Source organism: Myotis nattereri, assembly GCF_964212035.1.
Source record: "Myotis nattereri genome assembly, chromosome: 5".
Lineage (NCBI taxonomy): Eukaryota > Metazoa > Chordata > Mammalia > Chiroptera > Vespertilionidae > Myotis > Myotis nattereri.
The window spans coordinates 28,494,278-28,515,004 of NC_138080.1; the positions used below are offsets into that span (position 1 = coordinate 28,494,278).

Here is a 20,727-nt window from a genome sequence, read left to right on the forward strand (position 1 = left end):
CCACAGCTCTCTTATGTGAGAGATACCACCCCACTAACACAGGCTTTAGAAGCCTGGCAGGCTCCAGTCTTTTTTACTAACTAGCAGTGAGAGTTTCTGTAATCCTATTTTTGCCCAAGGAGAGCACTTTGGCTCACCAACATGTCGACAACAGGAAGAGGGCCCTTCTGTTTTACTCAGAATTCTGATTTGATTTTGTTTCCTACCTGAAAGTGGTCTGACAAAGCATTTGTGATGTCATTTTAGTGTATAATTGGTTGGTTTTTAGTGTATCCATAGAGTTGTGCAGCTGTCACTGTAATTAATTTTAGAACATTTTAATCACCCCCCAAAAGAAATCCCATATCCTTTAGCAGTCATTCCTCATTCTGTCTTTCCCAGCCCCTGGCAACCATGAATCCACTTTCTGTCTCTGGATTTGTGTGACCTTTTGAGGTATCTTTTAAGTCTTTACTTTCTTCCAACAATATGGAATTGTTTTCTTGACTTCATTTTGGGTTGTTTGTTGCCAGTGTATAGAAACACACTGATTTCTGTATGATTATCTTGTGCCCTGAAATCTTGCAAGGGTTTTTCCCGATATGTTGGACCTTAGCACAAAAGCAAGGCTGCCTCTGGTGGCCTAAAATGCTGCTGTCCCTCTGCTTCTCCAGATACAGACCTGGCCTGTTGGAGTCACAAAGCTTTTTATGCTGATCCTTACCGCCAAGGATTGCATTAAACTGTCTCTTCCACCCCAACCCCGTATGAGATGGGCAAAGTCACCAAGATGCATTGATTAAGGGATCTGTGGACATGTGGCTAAGCAGAAACCAGGTTTTGAATATCCCAAGAGCCCCTGTATTTGTCAACCTGAACTCAAGTCCTGGGGGAGGCCCCGCCTCCTCACATGTGGCCAGGACAAACAACCCTGCTTCCTTCTTCCAGGCCTTCCGGTGCTCTCATTAAGCAATGAGACAAAGCTCTCCAGGCATGTCTAGAAAGAGAGCAAGTCCTCTATGTGCCACTCTTGATCTCTTGCCAAAGAAAACATGTCTCATTTCCCACACATCTGTTGGTAGTACAAAGAGCTCTCCTGACAAGTGCTCTAGGAAAGAGAAATGCATCTCTGGAAACCTTTATTCGGTGGCCCTGTGACATTCTCCAGGGCCTGCAAGTACAGCATGGCTTCCAAGGTCCTGGCAAAGTCCAGCCTGGCACTCACCTTCTGGATGGAAGAGCTCCTTGGTGGAGTAGTCACCCTCACTTCTGTCTTGCACCTTTGACAACCTCTGGTCTTCCATTTGCTGTACTTTGCCCCGAGCCGCACTTCCTGCAATCCCCTGCCTCCTCACCCAGGCTGCCGTACAGCCTTGGTGGTTGGATAGGACTTCTGCATTTCTGTTTCAGTTTGACATCATTTCCCTTGTTCTCTAGGCCCCTGGCTACTGAGGCCCAGTCAACAACCCTCTCCTGCCCCTGCTCCCTCCCAGCCTCACCACCCCACTCTAGGAAGGCTTTTTTTTTTTTTTTTTTATCTTTTTTCTTGTGCTTGTAGAGGAAAAGAGCAGTGGGTTCCGGTTGAAGCCACCAACACTGATCCATGGCCAGGCACCCAGTGCAGGTAGGTGCCCACGTTGGAGGAGGAGAGGAGAGTGGCTTTCTCATACCCTTCCAGGCTTCTGCACGGCTGCCTAAGGCAACCCACCAGTGCACTCTGGGCTGGTACCTGACACCTGAGCTATGGAAAAACACTATAAAGAGCCTGTCAGACCAGGGAGCTTCTCTACCCTGAAGTGGAGGTGACAAGGGAACAAGCTTGGGTTGGGATGGGAGTTTGGGCTCTGTGCCCAGTAATAGCTCAGTTGGTTCCAGCTGTCTTTCCAGAGCATTCTAGCCCCAGCACGCCATATCGTTAACTCTAATTTGCAGAGTGGCCTCAATTCAATAGCACACTGTTCGTGAGCAAGGCCAAGTGATGGCGCTCTGGAGACCTGTCAGGTCCAAAGGGAGCCCAAGCAGGGCCAAAAATGTTTTCTCGTGGTCCTTGCCCTAGTTGTATTTGGCCAGACGTGTTTTCTCAATGTGGCATTTTTAAAAAACAGGTGCTGCCCTAACTGGTTTGGCTCAGTGGATAGAGTGTCAGCCTGGGGACTGAAAGGTCCCAGGTTTGATTCCGGTCAAGGGCACAGGCCCAAGTTACAGGCTCAATCCCCAAATAGGGGGCGTGCAGGAGGCAGGCAATCAATGAATCATCATTGATGTTTCTATCCCTCTCTTGCTCTCCTTTCCTCTCTGAAATCAATAAAAATATATTTTAAAAAATAAAAAGCAGGTGCAGAGGGTGCCTTTCTGTGATCCCAAGCAGCAGCCTAAATTCTGGGGGATTGCCTGTGGCTTTGCTGCTTTCCCCTCAAGTCTGTGCTTGACCCTTGAGCCCAGCACTTGAGAACCCGAAGCATTAGTGTACTCACTGGGTTAATTCACAGACATGATCAGTTACATGGAAATGTCATTTAATCACATCTAAAAATAGCAATAGCCAAATTCTGTATGTTTAGCTGTAAAGAAAGTGTCTTGGGTGTCTTGGGTTTGTTTTTTTAATGTGCTTCCCTCCTGGCCGCTGTGGCTCAGTGGTTGAGCATGGACCCATGAACCAAGAAGTTGCAGTTTGATTCTGGTCATGGCACATGCCCGGGTTGTGGGATCGATCCCCAGTAGGGGGCATGCAGAAGGCAGCTAATCAATGATTCTCTCTCATCATTGATGTTTATATCTCTCTCTCCCTCTCCCTCCTTTCTCTAAAATCAATAAAAACATTTTCTAAAAAAAAAAACCAAAACACAGATGTGCTTCCCTATAGAGTCTAGTCTGTGAGGAACATGAAATGGATTGCTGGATTTAATTTGTCTGTAAAGTGCCTGAGAGCCTGAGCTGTTGCATTTTTGCCCACGAGGTCCAAGGGCGCTGGGCAAACCGACCTCTGTTCCCAGGTCTGCCAAGCCAGAAGCCCAAGGAGCAGCAGCGGAGCGTGCTTCGCCCGGCAGTGTTACAAGCCCCACAGCCAAAGGCACTCTCACAGGCCGGTAAGAAACGCAGCCCTGGTACAGGCTGGCATGGCAGAGTAGATTATTACAGAAGTCGCTTCTGGGACAGCCATGTCATATCTGCCAAATGCACAAAGAAATAAAGTGCTGGGAAGGCAGCCCTTTATATTCCTGGTGAGCCTAGTAAAGACATGAGGCCAAGCCTGACTGCTGGTGCAAATGTGCCTTGTGCACGCCCTGGCCTCATAAATGCTGCCTCCACTTCCTGAGCGGTTCAGATTCGTCCCTACACGTTTGCAGGCAGAACTCAGCCCTGCAGTCTCAGAAACTCAAAGGGTAACTTTCACATGTTTTCATTTTACTTGCAAACCTTGAGACATGACTCTTAAACCATATTTTCATTACATCCACATAGGCAGTGGTTTTCAGTTAATCTTTAATTTTCTTCATGTGAATGAGCTCTTGTCTTCCTCTTGATCTTTCCCTATAATTCGAGAATTCTTCATCAGAAGCCACGCAACATCCCACATGAGGGAAATAGTAACATTTCTGAAGAGTTTTTAATTACATGGGAAGTTTTTTTATGTAATACTCAACAGTCAAAGCTAGATTTGAAGTTGTGTGTGTCATGTAATCTCAGCTATTTAAAGGAAAAATGCATAGAATGAAGATACCATTTGTAAAACTTGTTTTATAAAACTCATAATTGTTCCCCCAATATTTGTTCTTTTAATCTAAGAGTTTGTTGCTTTTAGTAGAGCCACTAGACCCTTTCTTATAAAAGGAGAAATTATATACTGTTGGTCCAAATGGTGGCAGAAGAAAGCATTAGAGGTGGTCTAGCACTAACTCCACGATTCTCACTCTGTTGGTTTGTCCCCACAGTTCCAAGCAGCGGCACCAATGGGCTCAGCATCCCAGCAGACTGCACAGGAACAGCGACATCGACATCGCCTGACAACCCCACACAGAGAAGTCCGCCTGATGAGGTGCCAGCACCTGAGGTCCGTCTGTGCCAGGGCAGGGAGCACACCTCACAGGAGACTTCTCAGGCTTTGCCGAGCACACAGACTGTTACCTGCTCTGAGCAGTGCCAGTTTGTTCTGTGTTCAAGCTTTCTGGGTTTGCTCAGCAGTATCAGTGCTGACGAACGCCAAGAGAGGGGAGGGGTGTCTTCATGGTTCTGAGAGAAAGATGCTGTGAGCACAGCTCTGCTATAGAGCCCTGTGTTGCCCGAATCCAGCATGTCATTTCCACACGTCCTGGGGCAGCGTTTCTGCTAGTTGGCACACTAACCTTTGAGCCTTGGGGAGCCACTGGGACCGGAGGGATGGCTTTCATTAATGAGATCCTTGCACCATTTTGTGGGGACAAATGTCTTCCCTCCCTGTTTCCATACCCCAGCAACTCTGGGGATTCGTACACGTGTGCTCTTTTAAATGCCTGGGGCGTCAGCTCAGAAATTGTTTGTTTTTAAAAGACATCCTTTATGGTTCTGGAATTATATAGGCCAGAAGCATCTGTTTTCCAGTAGTGCTGCAGAGCAGCTGGGAAACGGGCATTTCATGAAGCACCTGCTCTTGGGGTTGACAGAGACAGATTTGGAATCCAAATTGCAATACTGCACCCTGCCTCAGACACAAGCCAGACTGCGTCTGTGTGCCTTTGCCGTCGGCCACTTCAGCAGATAAGTTGCTGCCAGAGGTTCTCTGTCCTCTGCCTCCCTCACCCTCACCCCCCATAGGTGTTCAGGCTCAAATGGTGAAAATGATCATCTACAATTCTATTTTGAAACATCTATGAGGTCCCCCCACCTTCAACCCAGTTCATGGAATTGGAAATAGAAATTGTCTTTGTAACATATGCTTCATGGAACTTTGGTAGCCGGGTCTCAGGGCAGGCAGCTGCACATCTCTGCACCAGAGGGAGACCAAAAGTGACCCACTGTCCTGTCCTCCCCATGTTCCTGGCTGCCTCACTCTTCCGATTGGTTCTAGCCCCTCCTCAGCTGTTCCTCAGCCCAGGGACCCTCGTCAAGGGGCATGCAATTTTGCTATAAGATGGTTCAGCTTGCTCATCAGGGCTGATGTGTCCCTTCTTCTCAGTTGTCGTTGTTCTGTTTAACTAGGAGAAGGAGCCCCAGAAAAATGAGTCTAGCAGTACTTCTGAGGAGGACAGCTGTGAGAAAAAAGAGCAAGTTGCACAGCAAGCGTTTGTATTTGGGCAGAACTTGAGGGACAGAGTTAAGGTATGTACTCAGAGGGCTGGGGGAGCCGTTGAACTCAGGGATTGATCTCTGTATGCCTCTCGCCAGGTTCGAGAACAGGAATTGTTTCTGAAGGGTGGGGCAGACACAGAGGCTGTGTTGTGAAGTGGTCCTGTGACTCTCAGCACGGCCGGCAGCTGCTTGTTGTGCATGTTTCCCATACTCTGCTGCTCAGCCACCCAGGCTGCCTGCCATCCCTCCATCCTCAGTGGGACTCAGCGGTGGCTCCTGGCTATAGGGGACAGAGGGACAACCAGTGCGAGGTTTTTGTTTTCTTCAGGGTTTTTTATCTCAACACTAGCAGCATCCAGACCAGATTGTGCTTAGTTGTTGGAAGCATGACCTACTCACCATTGTGGGTTGTTGAGCAGCATCCCTGGTCCCCACCCTCTAGATACCAGGCGTATACCCTCTCAGTTGTGACAACCACACATGCCCCCAAGTAGTGCTGAATGTTCCCCACGGGACCAGACTGCTCCCGACAGAACCATCATCTTATTTTCAAAAGTAGGGCAGGTGGAAAGATTGTTCTCTCTCCCACAGGAGCAACACCATCTGCCACCTCGGGTGGGTCCTGCCCCCAGGCAGGTGGGTCCAGTCTGGGGACTGAGTTGGGGTGGGGGCATCTGGCAGTGGCAGGGGTCTCAGCTCTGCACGCTCTGTGCGAGCACTCCAGAAGGACTAGAGTGAGCAGCACTACGTTTTGCAGCCACAGATATGGAATGTTCTTCTGTGCTATTTCCAGCAGCTCACCTGGCAGGAATCTCCTTTAGAGGACTGAGAGGCAGTGTCAGTGCCATGTCTGGGGACATCTGTGGTTGTCACACTAGGGGGTAGGTACTCCTGGCATCGAGTGGGTAGGGGCCGGGGATGCTGCTCAATACCCCACAGTGCCCAGGACGATCCAGCCCCAATGTCAGTGATGCTGAGGATGAGAGACTCGGAAATAAGGAAACAAAAGTCACCACATAGAAAACATGCCGCCTGTGTTCTCCTGTGGTGTCACTGTCCAAGAGAAGCACAGATGCCCAGGAGACAAAAATAAGTGTTGATGTCGCATGACTTTAGCCAAATAATGCGTTCCTTGGGGACTGCTCCCTCCAGGAAGAGGAAAGTGAAGGAACAGCCTTGAAATCTACCAGCCCTGGGGGCGGTATCTGGCCATCCATCTAGTTGAGTCTGCTCCTCAAGTTCAGAGCAATGCTACCTTGACATGGGGGGAGGGGCAGTGTCTCCTAGAGACCCAGGGCTCATGTGGTCTCTCAGGTCTTGGTCACATCCCACCTTCTCCACAGAGGGTGACTCCAGTCCATGGTCTCCTAGCTCCTCCGAGCTCAAGCTTCCTCGCTCACAGGACCAAGTCCATCCTTCCACCCCTCAGGGTACCCAGGAGTAGTGCGTTAGGTCACATATATGATGGAGCAGACAGGACAGCTGGCATCAATGAAGCCCTCAAACAACAGTGCTTTATGTTCTTAATAAACCCCTTAAAACACCAGATTTATAAGTGTTCTGTGATCTCGGAACAGAAGTGATGAAAATGCTAACAAGATGCCAGCCTGAGTGCATTTTTTATTATTTTTTTTTTAAACAAGGTAGAAAAAGTCCACTAACATTTTATGAATTGTTTTTGTACCTTAACTGTTAAAAGCAAAAAGTTCTGGAATTGATTACAGCGCCAGCACTCAGTGCTCACACACAAACCCCTGCGTGCACACTGGTAGGATTTGCATGTTGAGCTGTGCCACACGGCAGAGGGATTGTGCAGCCAGGCCAAGCTGTAGAGGTCCAGAATGTGTGTGCTCTGAGTGTAGTGTTTCTATTTCCCAGTTAATAAATGAAAACACTGAAGCAGCTGACATGGAAAATGCCGGACACCCCAGTTCAGAAACACCAACCGCGACCAACTATTTTCTTCAATATATCAGCTCCAGGTATGTGTGTGAGGCCCTGTGTCCAGCCTCAGAGGCGCTCAGGTCATTCATCCACCTTGTCTGTGGCCCAGAGAGGAGGCAGAACCCAGACCAGGAGCCAGCCTGGTCCTTCCCTGGGGGGCAGGATGGAGGGGAGGGAGCAGAATCCTCCAGAATTCCAGTTGCTCCCTAATCCCTTCCTTCTTTCCCACGTGGCACAGCTGTGGAAGGGCCAGGACAGTGGACTTTGATGGACAACTTTGAGGCAGGACCTGAGTTCTGTGGGGTTGTCCAGCCCAGCTCTCAGAGTGACTTCTATCACCAGGACCTTGTGCCCAGAACAGAACCCAGTGGGCCGGTGGCAGCTCAGCTGCCTCTTGTTACCCACCAGGTTCTGCCCCTGAATTCACAGTCCATCTTCTCTTCAGTTTAGAGAACTCGACCAATAGTGCCGATGCCACCAGCAACAAATTTGTATTTGGCCAGAACATGAGCGAGCGCGTATTGGTGAGTGGCCCCTATGGGGACTATTCTTCCTGGGGCCCAGAAGGTTTTTAAAACTCCCCAGGCCACGTCAAAGGGATGTGAGTGTGGCTGCCGCGTTGTCTCTTGGAAAATTAGGATGATTTCAGTTGCAAGTAAGAAAGAAGACTCGGCTTAAAGTCAGAGGCAGGGTTGTTTGCTCTCCAGGAGCCAGTGTTCCATTTCCAGTCTTTCCTCATTCTAAGACAGGTTTCCATAGGCCATGCTTTCCTGGTGAAGTCTGGCTACAGGTACAGCCATCAGACCAGTCCTTAGCTGCATGCTGCTGGGGCCCCCCAGAGCCACTTCTGGAGCCAACGATGGTCCTCCCACCTGCCAATGAGGCTGCAGCACAAAGAGGGGGGCGGGGGGGCAGTTGTGGTGGCCTCAGAGGGACCCTGTGTCCCATGTACTCCCGACACATCACAGCCAGGGTTGGGTTCTGGAATTGTTTACATGCTTCCTTTCTTCATCCCTTTTTTTCCCCTGATCAAACGGGCACAGCGGCTCTGTGTCCATGTTCAGTGTGGCTACAGAGCTGTTTTGGGTCCAACCAATTCTGTCCATGTTTGTCTCAGAATACATTACATTAAAAAGCCCTCTGCTTTTTTCTCAAGCATCAGTACTGTCCATTTCCTGCTAAAATGAAATAGTCAAAGAACTACCTCACACAGAGGTGAACTCTGCAGCCCAAAGTAATGTCAGCTGGTGGCACACGCCTCCCGGCAGTGCCATGAGAGGCCCCATTGGGGGGCTCCAAGGGCAGTTCATGCATGATGCCCCTTTTGTGTTAGGTTTTAACACCAAATGATGCTTGAAGATTGTTGTGTGGTTTTGGGGATGGGGGTGTGGTGAGTATGGCTGGGACATAGCCCATGGGGAAGGGCTATGTAGTCTGTCTGCCAGGTCTGGGAGGGTCCCCAAAGCTGCAGAGGAGGAGCTGTGGACAGAAAGCAGCCCTCTACCCAGCAGGGAAGTTCTGAGAGCTGCTGCCGGGCCAAGGGACTTACTGTTCCATAGTAGTTGACCCGGCCCACCAGAATCGCCCAAATGCCTTTCCCATGTGCCTTTGTTTCCCTGCAGAGTCCACCCAAATTAAATGAGGTCACTTCAGATGCCAACAGGGAGAACTCAGCTGTCGAGTCTGGGTCCGAGTCTTCATCCCAGGAGGCCACCCCTGAGAAAGGTACATCGCAACACTATTGCCTCATAGGAGGGGGTACCAAGTGAGAGGACACTGTCCATCCACGCACCAGCCAGGGAGGAATGTGGGGATCAACTCAACATAGCAGTAATAACCTCATGAACCAGCCAGTGGGACAGAGCCAGAAAGCCATGGGCACTGGTTTTCAGTGAACAAAAAAGGGGACATGTTCATCTATAAACAGGCCCAGGCCCGTGGTGCTATATGGTGGCTTGGGGGTAGGGTGGTTGAGATGGTTAGCCCTCTCCCTTCACACCCTGAAGCAGCAGAGGCAGTTTTCTTCCATGCCCTCTTCGAGGTCTGCCCCCTACTGAATGGGAAATGGGAAACCCATAGCCATGCCAGCAGCTCCCAGCTGGCCTCCCTTACAGATCCCGAGGCTGAACTACTTTGCATATTTTGGGGTCCACTCCATGTCCCATGGGTAGCTGGTACCCTTGAGACCAAGCCAACCCTTTGCCTCCTGTGCAGTACACTCTCTCCCAACCAAGTAAATAGTAGTCAGTGTCATTTAGCTAATAACATTGCAGAGTCCCTGGCCGAATCGGCAGCCGCCTACACCAAGGCAACAGCGCGGAAGTGTTTGTTGGAAAAAGTGGAAGTTATCACCGGGGAGGAGGCAGAGAGCAACGTGTTACAGGTAAGGTGGGCCTCTTGGCCCTTAGGTGGAATGTGATGGCCTGAAGCTTCTTTGTGCATTTGAGGGTCCAGCCCCCAAGGGGTCAACCCACATTCTCCAAGCACATCGGGGAGAGACTTCACCTGGAAGTGACAGAGAGGCCTGAGTACCACCTTTAGGATCTTGTTGGTGGGGCTTTTGTTGAAAGTTTAACCAACTCTAAGGGTCTTCTTATATTGCTTTGTTTTACAATGAAAGAATTCTGTTTTGAAACATTCTCATAGTTTAGGGCAGTGGTCGGCAAACTGCGGCTCTTTGGCCCCTTGAGTGTGGCTCTTCCACAAAATACCAACTTCTGCGCATGGGCCACGAAGTTTTAATCGCAATGTACGTGCGTGCCCACACATGGTATTTTGTGGAAGAGCCACACTCAAGGGGCCAAAGAGCCGCATGTGGCTCGCGAGCCGCAGTTTGCCGACCACTGGTTTAGGGAATTACACGACTGTTGTAACTTCTCTTACTATCCAGAGTTATAGCTGTGGTTATTTTGTCACACTGGCACCTTTTCTTGTTTTATTAGAGGGAAAAAAATCACAGATGCAGCCCAAACTTCACCCTGCTCTTTCCCTGTCAGCATTTTCCTTCCTAGTCTGGGGCAACATGTCCAGGTCTCTGTGCCTGTTTATCTGCTTTTCACACATATGTATGTGTCTATAAACTATACATATATAGTATGGAGAGGGTTTTAATGCAGGTTTTAGTGGTACTTCTTTCCCACTCAACTTTGTTTTTTTAATCTATCCATGTTAAGAGATATTGACATGATGATCTGCAAACTTTTTCTGTAAAGAATCACTTATGGCCAAAACCGGTTTGGCTCAGTGGATAGAGCGTCGGCCTGCGGACTGAAAGGTCCCAGGTTCGATTCCGGTCAAGGGCATGTACCTGGGTTGCGGGCACATCCCCAGTGGGGGATGTGCAGGAGGCGGCTGGTCGATGTTTCTCTCTCATTGATGTTTCTGACTATCTCTCTCCCTTCCTCTCTGTAAAAAATCAATAAAAATATATATAAAAAAAAAGAATCACTTATGGTCCCTGTTGATAGCCTTTTTTTTTTTTAATATATTTTATTGATTTTTTACAGAGAGGAAGGGAGAGAGATAGAGAGTTAGAAACATCGATGAGAGAGAAACATGGATCAGCTGCCTCCTGCACATCTCCTACTAGGGATGTGCCTGCAACCAAGGTACATGCCCTTGACCAGAATCGAACCTGGGACCCTTCAGTCTGCAGGCCAATGCTCTATCCACTGAGCCAAACTGGTTTCGGCCAGCCTTTTTTAATATAACAGCTTTATTGAGATGTAGTGCACACACAAAGAAATTTACCCTTTTAAAGCATAGTTTGGTGGTGTTTAGTATATTGACACAGATGTGCAACTGTCACTATTATCTAATTTAGAACCTTTTTGTCCTCCAAAAAGAAACTTTGTGCCCATTAGCAGTCACCCCCCATTCCTCTCCCTCACCCCCAGGCAATCACGAATCCACTTCCTGTCTCTGTGGAGTTGCCTATACTGGGCATTTCACATAAATGAAATCACATACTTTGTGGCCTTTTGTGTCTGGCTGCTCTCACTGAGCATCATGTATTCAAGGTCCATCCATGTTATAGTGTGTGTCAGTGCTTCACTCCTTTTCATAGCTCAATAATATTCCATTGTGTTGAAGGACATTTAGGTAGTTTCCACTTTTTAACTTACAGAATTCTGCTGCTATGAACATTTGTGTGAAAGTTCTTGTGTGAAACCTATTTCATTCCTCTTGGGTGGATACTTAGAAGTGGCATTGCTGGACCATGTAGTCACTTCATGTTTAACTTTTTTTCTGTGTTTTTACATATGAGAAAAACATCGATGAGAGAGAACCATCTATTGGCTGCCTCCAACATGCCCCCTACTGGGGATCAAGCCCACAACCTGGGCATGTGCCCTGATGGGGAATAGAACCAGCGACTTCTCAGTGCATGGGACAATTCTCAACCAACTGAGCCACACTAGCCAGGGCAACCTTTATTTTTAATCCTCATCCAAGGAAATTTTTCATTGATTTTTTTTTTTTTTTTAGAGAGAAGGAAAGGAAGAAGGAGAGAGAAATATCAATGTGAGAAAGAAGGTTGCCTCCTGCACACACCCCAACTGGGGATCAAGCCCGAAACCTAGTCATGTGCCCTGACCAGGAATCGAACCCGTGACCTTTCAGTATATGAAATGATGTTCCAGCCAACTGAGTCACACTGCCCCAGGGCCATATTTAGGGAACTGTATGAGACTTCTGGTTTCTCCACATCCTCTCCAGTGCCTGTTATTATCTGTCTTTTTGGTTGTAGCCATCCTAGTGGGTGTGAAGTGATATCTCGTGGTTTTGATTTTCATTTCCTTAATTTTTTAAATATCCCTCTAAAAGTATAAAATCCACTTTAGTTTGAAGGCAGAATAGAAAACTGGCCATAGGTCAGATGTGGGCCCGTAGCTTGTTGACCCTGGTAGTACATGAGAAATAAATGGAGGCTCCCAGGTATTCCCCCCCCCCAGGCCCCCCATAGTGGCATCTACCCAGCTAGGGTCCCTTGCTTACCCAGAGGGCTGCCCTGTGTTCCAGATCCAGTGTAAGCTGTTTGTCTTTGACAAGACCTCGCAGTCTTGGGTGGAGAGAGGCCGGGGACTGCTGCGACTCAACGACATGGCATCGGCTGACGATGGGACATTACAGTCCCGACTAGGTGAGCTGTGGGAGGGCCTGGATCGGTGCAGAGTTCCCAAGGCAGTAAAGGGCAAGGTCCCAGCTTGGCCCCAAGGAGCAGGGGAGCAGGTCCTCACGGGAGAGCCCAGGTACCCACACCCTGAGGCCTGACCCGGAGGATCCAGCTGCCATCCCTTCCATTACTTCCCTATTTCTGAGTGAAAGTGAGATAAAAGCATTTAGCAGGTTTTAAACTTGTTTTCTGATCATGAAAGTGTCAGTTGTTTTATGGTAGGATAGAAGAAGAAAAAAATCAACTGCAGCCTCTTGATAAAGAGAAATCTCTGCTAATAACATGTTGGTCCACTCCTGTTCTGTGGGTTTTTTCTTAAGGAAATGGGGCAATTTTATGTTCTGTTCTTTTCACTCACTATTTTGTGAACATGTTCCTGTGCCATTAAATTTTCCTTAAAAACATGACTTTGGGAAAACTAATATATTCTGTTGAAAAATGAATGTATGTCACCATTTCCCTATTGATGGACATGTAGTTTGTCCCTAATTTTTCTGAGTATCATAAATGGTGGTCCTGGGCTGTCTACACATGACTCTTTTTCCCAGAAGTATGTTGATTACAAAAATGGATTGAGGGGGGTGTATACACATACATATATGCATGTTTGAAGAGAATCAGCATGTTCATTTATCTATGTTGTGAAATATGTATGTTCACTTTTTTTGTTGTCTTCCCACACAAAAATTGCCCTCCAGCCTTTACAGAAACAGCTGTTCATGACCCAGTAGTAGCTTACGTTGCATCCTTTCAGAATTGTCTCCGAGATTGGAACAGGGATGAAAAGGGTCCTTCTGTTTGGGCACCGTTCTTTTTCCCCCATGGACGTCCCTCCATTCCTTTTTCATTTTTTCTTAGGAAAATGTTCACATGTATGTGGACAGAGAGAGCACAGTGTTTGCAGCCCCGCAGCTCATCACCCACCGCCTCAGGCGGCAGCATGGTTGCATTACGCCCTCCCCTCCCTCACTGAGATCCCTTTACTTTCACCCCACACAGCCTTTTACCTTGTCACAGACCTTCCCTCTGAGCCCATCTGAACTGCTCCACTGCCTCAAAGATGGGCACTTTGGGCTTGCGAGGCCAGGCTTAGAGGACACAAGGAGATTTGGTCAGTTGAGGCCCAGGACCCCACAGACTTCCCCAAGTTGGCCCAAGCTGCTCCCCGTCCTGTGTGGCCATCTGGATGGGATGACACCTTTTAGTCCTCACCAGGCCTGTTCTAATGGGGAGAGCTGGGCTGGCTGGCTGGCTGGGCTCTGGCAAATTGGGCAGGCTGACTATGGCATTGGGTCTGCTGCAGGTAGACCTGGGGGTGTCACATGTACGTCCAGAGAGGAAAGGTCTGTGCCCAGTTTTTCTTTGCCATATGCTTCCTTCACTCTGTCTTTATCTCCTTCCTGTTGGAAGCTCTGAGCACAGGTTAGCCTCAGTCCTTTTTCTAAGGAAACCTCAGGGACTTGGCCTGTGAGTGGGGGACAGTGAAGAGGTCTTGACTTTTAGGTGACATGTGTCACATAAAGTGTGAGTGTCAACGATTTCACTAAGCTTCTTCGTGAAGTCACTTCTTTGCTGTTATTTTAGCAATAAAGTTAAACAGAAAGCGCCTCCCTAGTTCTCCTCAGCTCTGCACCCTTGGCGCCAGCCTGGGGCAGGATTGTCCAGGGGGTGGGCCGGGAGCGAGACCCACAAGCCACCTGGTGCACACACGCCCCTCCGGGAAGCCCACTGCTGGTGTGAACTTCAGGGAGCGCTGGGCCCAGGCCCACAGTGCCACGGGGCAGAGGTGGCCTCGGAACCTGAAGAGCCTTGCAGAGTAGGGAGGGGTGTGTGGCGGGGGCGGAGGACAAAGTTAAATCAAGAAGCAGAAACTGGGAGACCACAGTTTTCCTAATTAAGGATGTAAAAGTGCTTTTGTTTTCAAAGGTTATTGTTGGTGAGATTAAAACAATTAATTGAAACTAAAAAATAAAGAAGTGTGAGTGTCCCCTGTGTGCAGCCCACAAATGTCCCTATCTGGCCCCACCTCCCTACAGTTCTCCTCCTGCTTCTGCCTAATCACACCCTTCCCCAAGGAAGCCCCCATCCTGGTACATGCTGGCCTCTGACCCCGCCAGTGGCATTGGTGGTTCTGGGCCCAGGAAGCCAGGTGGTGGTGCCAGGCCAGCCCCAGCATGTGTGGCTGTTGCTCAGTGGACAAGTGGGTGACTTTCCTGGACCTTGGGAGAGTCATGGGATTTCACTGTTGGGGTTTGCTTTCCTCCCAGGTTGTGTCTGTTCTAGCTGGTTGTTGGGCAGTGGGTGGGAACCAGGGCTGAGTGGCCTTGTTGGTTGCAGTGATGCGGACCCAGGGTAGCCTGCGGCTGATCCTCAACACCAAGCTGTGGGCTCAGATGCAGATTGACAAGGCCAGTGAGAAGAGCATTCGCATCACAGCCATGGATACCGAGGACCAGGGCGTGAAGGTCTTCCTGATCTCGGTGAGCAGCCCCCCTGACAGGTTGGGCTGCCCAAACCCAAACAGCCTGCCTCCCTCAGTCCAGGGCAGCAACCCCGAGCTGCCACAGGAGGGAAGCTTCTTGGCACATGCTGGCAGTCACCACAGGGCCGGATCGAGAGGGCCCCTCTGCGGGAGCACTCAGCACTGCTCTGAGAGCATGGCCCTAGAGAGCAGGGAGGCCTCTGTGTGGGCCCCATCCCCAAAATGAGACGCAGGAATGCCACTGTCACTTGAGGGCTGACCCAACCACAGGCTCTGGGAGCACTTGGAGGGATGGGCCCTGGGTTGTGGGAGCTTTGGGCTCTGAGCCAGGGAGCACTGTCCCCATGAAGTCTCATAATCAGGACTTCCTCTGCCTCCCCCAGGCCAGCTCCAAGGACACGGGCCAGCTATATGCCGCCCTGCACCACCGCATCCTGGCCCTGCGCAGCCGCGTGGAGCAGGAACAGGAGACCAGAACACCTGCCCCCGAGCCTGGTGTGGCCCCATCCAATGAAGATGACAGTGACGATGACGACGTCCTAGCTCCGTCAGGGGCCACAGGAGGCGGTGAGCCAGCAGTCCCTGCCCTGGAGGGCACAAGGGGGCTGGTTTCCTAGATCCCCTCTCATCCATTGCCGTTGGCCCGAGGGTGACATCTTGGTGTGGAAGCCTGACCCCGGGGGCTGGGGTGCCTTCCAGAGTGGGGACCTGATGGCGAGGCCACTGCTTCCCACAGGCGCTGACAACGAAGGGGACGGGCAGACAGCTGGGAGCACATAGCGCCGGGAGCTGGCCACCCAGGAGCCTGCTGCTTTGTCCGTCTGTCCACCCACCCGCCCGCCCCTCTCCGGCTGCGTCGAGGTGCGGGCCCCGGGAACCACACTCCCCGCTGGGTTGGCCACAGTCCGGATCCGCAAGGCCCGTTCAGAAGCAGACTTGGGAGCTGCCTGAATGTGGTTTGGGACACGAGACCTCATCATATTGATGAGCAAAACAAAAAGAACATTTCTTCCCTCCCTCCTTTGAATTGAAATGGCACATTAAGACTTGTCACGGCTTCTCACTGGGACTGGGATGCCTGGTTTCTTCACCCCTCTCATGCCGCCGCCATACCTGTGGGTTTCTGCCACCTGCCCAGGCTACCAGGTCTGCTCCCACAAGTGTAAACACTGGCCCTGCTGGATATTCTGCTAACTACTATCTTTATCTCCCCTTCCCCACCTTCTGATTTGGGGTATATGTTTTTAGGTTTCTTTTCCCCCAAGGCGCTTTTTTTTTTTTTTTTTTTTTTTGGTTTCTTAGATTAAGATGTTCCTGCGTATTGAGCAGGCACAGCTCCAGTGTCCTCGTTCTCCCTATGGTCATGGCTTGTGTGCTGGGGCCTCACTGGGGAGCTTGGGGTGCTCTGAAGGCTCCCACTTGTTCCCACCTGGGGCTCCTCCAAGCTATGAAGGGGTGTTGAGGGGTAGGCCTCATACCTAGAGAGAGCTTATCTAGAAAAGGGTCACTGGATCTAGGAGGGTATGAGGGGGCTGGTTTCTTAGATCCCCTCTCACCCATTCCCGTTGCCCAGAGGGTGATGTCTTGGTGTGGAGACCTGGCCCTATTGGATGGGGTGCCTTCCAGAGTGGGGACCTGACAGTGAGGCCACTGCTTCCCACAGGAGCTGACAACGAAGGGGATGTGCATAGCACCCCTCCCCTCTTGCTTGTCCCCATCACGTGGGTCACCCACCATCAGACACCCAGGCACACACCTGCTTTCTACTGTTGGCCATTCCTTGCCCAGCCCTGGATGTCACCATCCCCAAGACCATCCAGGGCCAGGGGCCTCCATAACAGGCAGATGGGGTCCCTAAGCAGGGCCTCTGAGGAGTGGCAGGGGACTGGTTCCAGACTACAGACTGCTGTCCCAACACTCACAGCACACATGGGAGCGGGTGCTGTGCCCACCCCAGGGAAGGCCAAGACCCCAGGTGGGCGCCAACCCCCCTTGCAAAGAAGGTCCCTGTTCACAGGGCCCCGGGGGATTTTAGAAGAAATTATCCAGCCCACTCATAGGAAGAAGGCCTGGTCTCCATAGCTGTGCCACCCACACCTTGGGTTGACTGTTTGCAGCCTGAGCCATGGGAAGACACCAAAGCCCTTCCCTCACCACCCCTCCTCCCACCCCCAGCAGATCTGGCTACATTACTCTGCTTTAAGCCTTAGCCAACTAGTGACAAGTAAAACCAGATAATGCCCATGTGTTTTGGAACATTTATGTAAGATTGTCATATGAAATGTATTTGGGAACTACATTAAAACTTTTAACTAAACCCCTGGCCTCCAGTGTGCCCCAGGGGCCTCAGGAAGCCCGAGGGCCTGGCCAGGAGTGACCTCTGCCTCCCAAGGTAAGGCTCCTCCAGCAGCCTGGCCTGCCTGCTGCCCTGGGCCCCTACCCCACACTCCACGCCTTCCAACACCTGCCACTTCAGTGCAGAGCCTAGCTTCATAGAAGAGCCATTTGCTTCCCTCCCCACACCCATATCACATCCAGGGGCCTCCTGGCTTCCCAGGAACCATGAAGGAGGGACAGGATGGGAATTCTAACAGAGTCAAGGATTAACTGAGCAGAACAGGGTGACAGGTGGGGGTGGGCATCTACAGTGGCCTAATGCGGGGTGGGAGGGGGGAAGGGGGGTTGGGCTCAGACCTGGTCCAACCAGTTCTGCAGCCTCAATCCTGCTCCCCTCCAGCCCCCAGCCCTGGGGCTGCCCAGCTGGAAACTCGGGGGTGGGGGGGGGGGTGCCATGGTGGAGTCCTATGCTACAGTGGTGCCAGCTGAGTGCATGCTGCTCACAGTCGCCAGGCGCTGGTCATCATGGCCACAAACTCCTCATCCGTGTCCATGGAAGCACTCACACCACTGTAATAGTCCTGGAATTCAGCCAGGGTGACCTGGGGGCAGACAGGTTCTAAGTAGGAATGGAAATCTAGGGCAGGAGGAGCTAGGGAGACCCCATAGGCACCTACCTGCCCGTCCTTCTCAGAGGAATCAAAGTTGTCCAGGAAGCGGTGGAGCACCTCCTCCTCAGTCCACTCCCCACTCTGCACCTTGGGGTGGGCGTGGCAGCTATACACCCCCCGAAGGTCATCCACGGTCACCACACCATCCCCACTGCGGTCCAGCTTGGAGAATGCAGCTGCAATGACCGCCTCCCGGGCCTGGGACATGGGGGGCTGAAGGAGGGCAAGTGATGACTAAGAGACTCCACCCCTCCAGGCATAGAGTGCAGGGGATCCCTGAGTCTCTTAGTGATGAATTCCTGGGTGTCTGGTGTCTGCTGACACAGGTAATCAATCCACTGAGAGCTCAGCACACCCCTTCCCCCCGCCAGACAGCTGGGTGAAGGGGCCTGCCCCCAATCAGCCCAGCCTTACCCGGAGTGCCCTCAGGAACTCCTCCAGGTCCAGCGTCCCACTGCCATCCCGGTCCCATCGCCTGCACACACCCTCTGCCTCAGCCATGTCCAGCGCCAGCCCCAGCTTAGCCAAGCCCTGCTGAAGCTCCCTCGCATCCAGGGATCGGCTCCTGTCCTGGTCCAGGCGGCGGAAAAACCTAGGGGCAAGGGCTGCAATTGGAGAGTGATCCCTGGGACCAAGTGGTCAGGAACGGGTGAGGGGACAGCTCACCTGGCTAGGCCCTGGATGCCAGAGGCCCCTCGGGACAGGCACTGTTCCCGGAGCCTCTCCACAGTGGCGTCCACTGTATCCATGTTAGGTTCAGGCTCTCTGGGCAGCTGGATGAGATAGAGGTTAAGTTAAGTGGGTTTCCTGCTCGGCTGGCCAGGCTACCAGCTGGGTGCCCCCTACTCACTCACCTGGCCTTGTCTGCCCTGGAGTCCTCAGATGGCCACTCCACTGGCTCCTGCCTGGTTTGTCCTGTGTTGGCAGTGCGTTCTGCCCGGTAGGATTGTTGCTAAGGGACAGTGGCTCTGGAGACTGGGAGGGGCCCCAGCTGTAACCCTGACTGTGCCGAATGGCAGGGCCAGGAGGGACAGAGCAGTGCTGTCATTGGCAGCCCCATCTACCCATTGTGCTGCTCCCGACCCCCTGCAATGCTCAGGCCTGGGATAGAGCCAGGCCCAGACCAGGGTGGGAGGTGGGTGTCTTTCTGACCACAATGAGGGGCAGGCCACAGGTCTGCAAGGACCCCGTGTTGTGGATGGAGGGAGGCTCAAGGCCCAATTCCTATGTGACCTGAGGCAGAGCCCCTCTCCTCTCTGGACTTTACTGACCCCTATCCCTTTTCACAGGGCAGCAGCCAAAGCTGCTGAGGGATTTGAGTTTAAAAGGGCTGGTGGCAGCCCAACCCATGTCCAATGGGAGGTCCTGAGACCAGTGCAAGCGGAGCCAGGGCACAGCAGAATTAAGTTGGACAAAGTTCCTGGTAGTTATTGAGAGGCCAGTCATGGTGTTTTTGTTTTATGGGTCTTTTGGTGGTTGGTTTTCAGTTCTCAGACATCACTTGGTGGGTTTGCTCGTGACAAGCTGGTGAGCCAGGAGGCTGCGGTACCAAATAGAGAAGTGGTCCTGACCCCTGACATAATCCAAGGGGAACCAAGGCCACCATCACAGAAGGCCTTCGATCCAGATTTTGGACATCGTTGCCAACAGAGCATTACACCAACCAGCAGGATCCAAAAGAACATTGGGATTCCCAAGGACTTAAAATGTGGGCCCTCGCCCTGGCTGGTGTTTCTCTGTGGTTAGAGTCAGCCCACGAAACGAAGGGTCACGGGTTCGATTACCTGTCAAGGGCACATGCCTGGGTTGCAGGTTCCATCCTGGCCCCAGTTGGGGCCTGTACAGGGGGCAACCAATCGATGTGTCTCTCACATCGATGTTTCTCTCCCCCTCCTTCCCTTCTCCTAAGAAAAAAAAATCAATGGAAAAAATATTCTCAAAGGTAGGATTAATAAAAAATAATGAGTCCCCCTTTGGGGACCTCCAGGCTTTGCTCTCTGCACAATGGTATGTGGTCAGGAATTCCTGACCCAGCGCTGCAATTCAAGCCACAGCTGATGTCACAGCTCAGTGGCTTGCTGCAGTCCGGCATTCTTTGGGCAGTCAAAGAAATACTGCATTGTGTTTTTTAATGAGTGTTGCATCGGTCTTTTCCCTATGGAAAACGCAAAGTCTAATCACAGTATAGTCCTGTTTGACATCTGTAAGAGAATCAGAATTTCAACAGTAACTTTCAAAAATGGGTAGGGGTGGCTGCAAACAAAGATTAGACACTGTTGTGTGTGTAAAAGTGCCTGTGGCACAAGCTCCTGTGACTGCAACAAGCCCTCACCCAGCAGGGCCCCACCCTAGACCAGGAACCACACAGTGGCCACCTCTCCAGCCCCCCACACCTGGAAAAAATGAGGAAGGACCAGGCTGACAAATCACCTGTTTATTCTTGAGCTCACACAGGCCCCAGCCTGCCTTCCCTCATACAAACAGTCCCCCTTTCTTATTCATCCAGAGGAGAAAATGGGGATATTGTTATATACCGAGGGGTCAGTGTTAGATGCCAGGCAGACAACAGGCACCATCCTGAGGACGGGATGGGTGCCAACCTTTCTAACTGGAATAGGCCCTGCCCCACAGCAGTTCCCAGTATGACAGTTTCCTGAGTAAGGAGCTGGGAAACGGCGCAGGCTGGGCTGCAGAGCACAAGGTTCCCTGGTTTGATAAGCAAAACTCCCTGAATGGCTCTGGCCAAGAGGGCAGTGTAGAAAAAAGGAGTTAAAAAATAGATTCTCTAGGGACTATAAAAAAGGAACCAGCTGCTTACTACAGAAGCTAGACGAGGGGTTTTACCTGAAGTGCCGGGGACTCCCAACTCCCTT

At 51.2% G+C, this 20,727-nt stretch overlaps 2 protein-coding genes across 12 annotated transcripts in view; one reads left to right on the forward strand and one right to left on the reverse strand.

Moving 5' to 3' along the window:
• Nucleotides 1–15,890, forward strand: part of RANBP3 (RAN binding protein 3) — a 60,575-nt gene extending 44,685 nt beyond the window's left edge. For 6 of the 9 annotated variants that reach the window (XM_081092491.1, XM_081092490.1, XM_081092492.1 and 3 more), the window contains 12 exons: nucleotides 1,538–1,603; nucleotides 2,973–3,065; nucleotides 3,912–4,030; nucleotides 5,155–5,274; nucleotides 7,123–7,226; nucleotides 7,634–7,712; nucleotides 8,811–8,913; nucleotides 9,462–9,571; nucleotides 12,211–12,331; nucleotides 14,702–14,844; nucleotides 15,230–15,413; nucleotides 15,583–15,890. In XM_081092491.1, coding sequence (XP_080948617.1) covers nucleotides 1,538–1,603; nucleotides 2,973–3,065; nucleotides 3,912–4,030; nucleotides 5,155–5,274; nucleotides 7,123–7,226; nucleotides 7,634–7,712; nucleotides 8,811–8,913; nucleotides 9,462–9,571; nucleotides 12,211–12,331; nucleotides 14,702–14,844; nucleotides 15,230–15,413; nucleotides 15,583–15,626 — 1,286 coding nt within the window. In that variant the 3' untranslated portion in view covers nucleotides 15,627–15,890. The remainder of the gene's footprint in view (nucleotides 1–1,537; nucleotides 1,604–2,972; nucleotides 3,066–3,911; nucleotides 4,031–5,154; nucleotides 5,275–7,122; nucleotides 7,227–7,633; nucleotides 7,713–8,810; nucleotides 8,914–9,461; nucleotides 9,572–12,210; nucleotides 12,332–14,701; nucleotides 14,845–15,229; nucleotides 15,414–15,582) is intronic. The other 3 variants (XM_081092493.1, XM_081092496.1, XM_081092497.1) reach the window with 1 other exon arrangement.
• Nucleotides 15,891–16,138: 248 nt separating this feature from the next.
• CAPS (calcyphosine) lies at nucleotides 16,139–19,836 on the reverse strand. Of its 3 annotated transcripts, none has more exons than XM_081092501.1 (5): nucleotides 18,709–18,782; nucleotides 18,521–18,627; nucleotides 18,269–18,446; nucleotides 17,861–18,067; nucleotides 16,139–17,785 (listed from the first exon to the last, which is right to left on the reverse strand). In XM_081092501.1, the coding sequence occupies exons 2-5, from the start codon at nucleotides 18,601–18,603 to the stop codon at nucleotides 17,684–17,686; spliced, it is 570 nt and encodes a 189-aa protein (XP_080948627.1). In that variant the 5' UTR covers nucleotides 18,604–18,627; nucleotides 18,709–18,782; the 3' UTR covers nucleotides 16,139–17,683. The 3 variants fall into 3 exon arrangements, with proteins under 3 accessions (XP_080948627.1, XP_080948628.1, XP_080948626.1); XM_081092502.1 differs by having other exon boundaries at nucleotides 17,099–17,785; nucleotides 17,861–17,941; nucleotides 18,709–18,773; XM_081092500.1 differs by having other exon boundaries at nucleotides 17,105–18,067; nucleotides 18,521–19,836.
• Nucleotides 19,837–20,727: the final 891 nt, after the last annotated feature.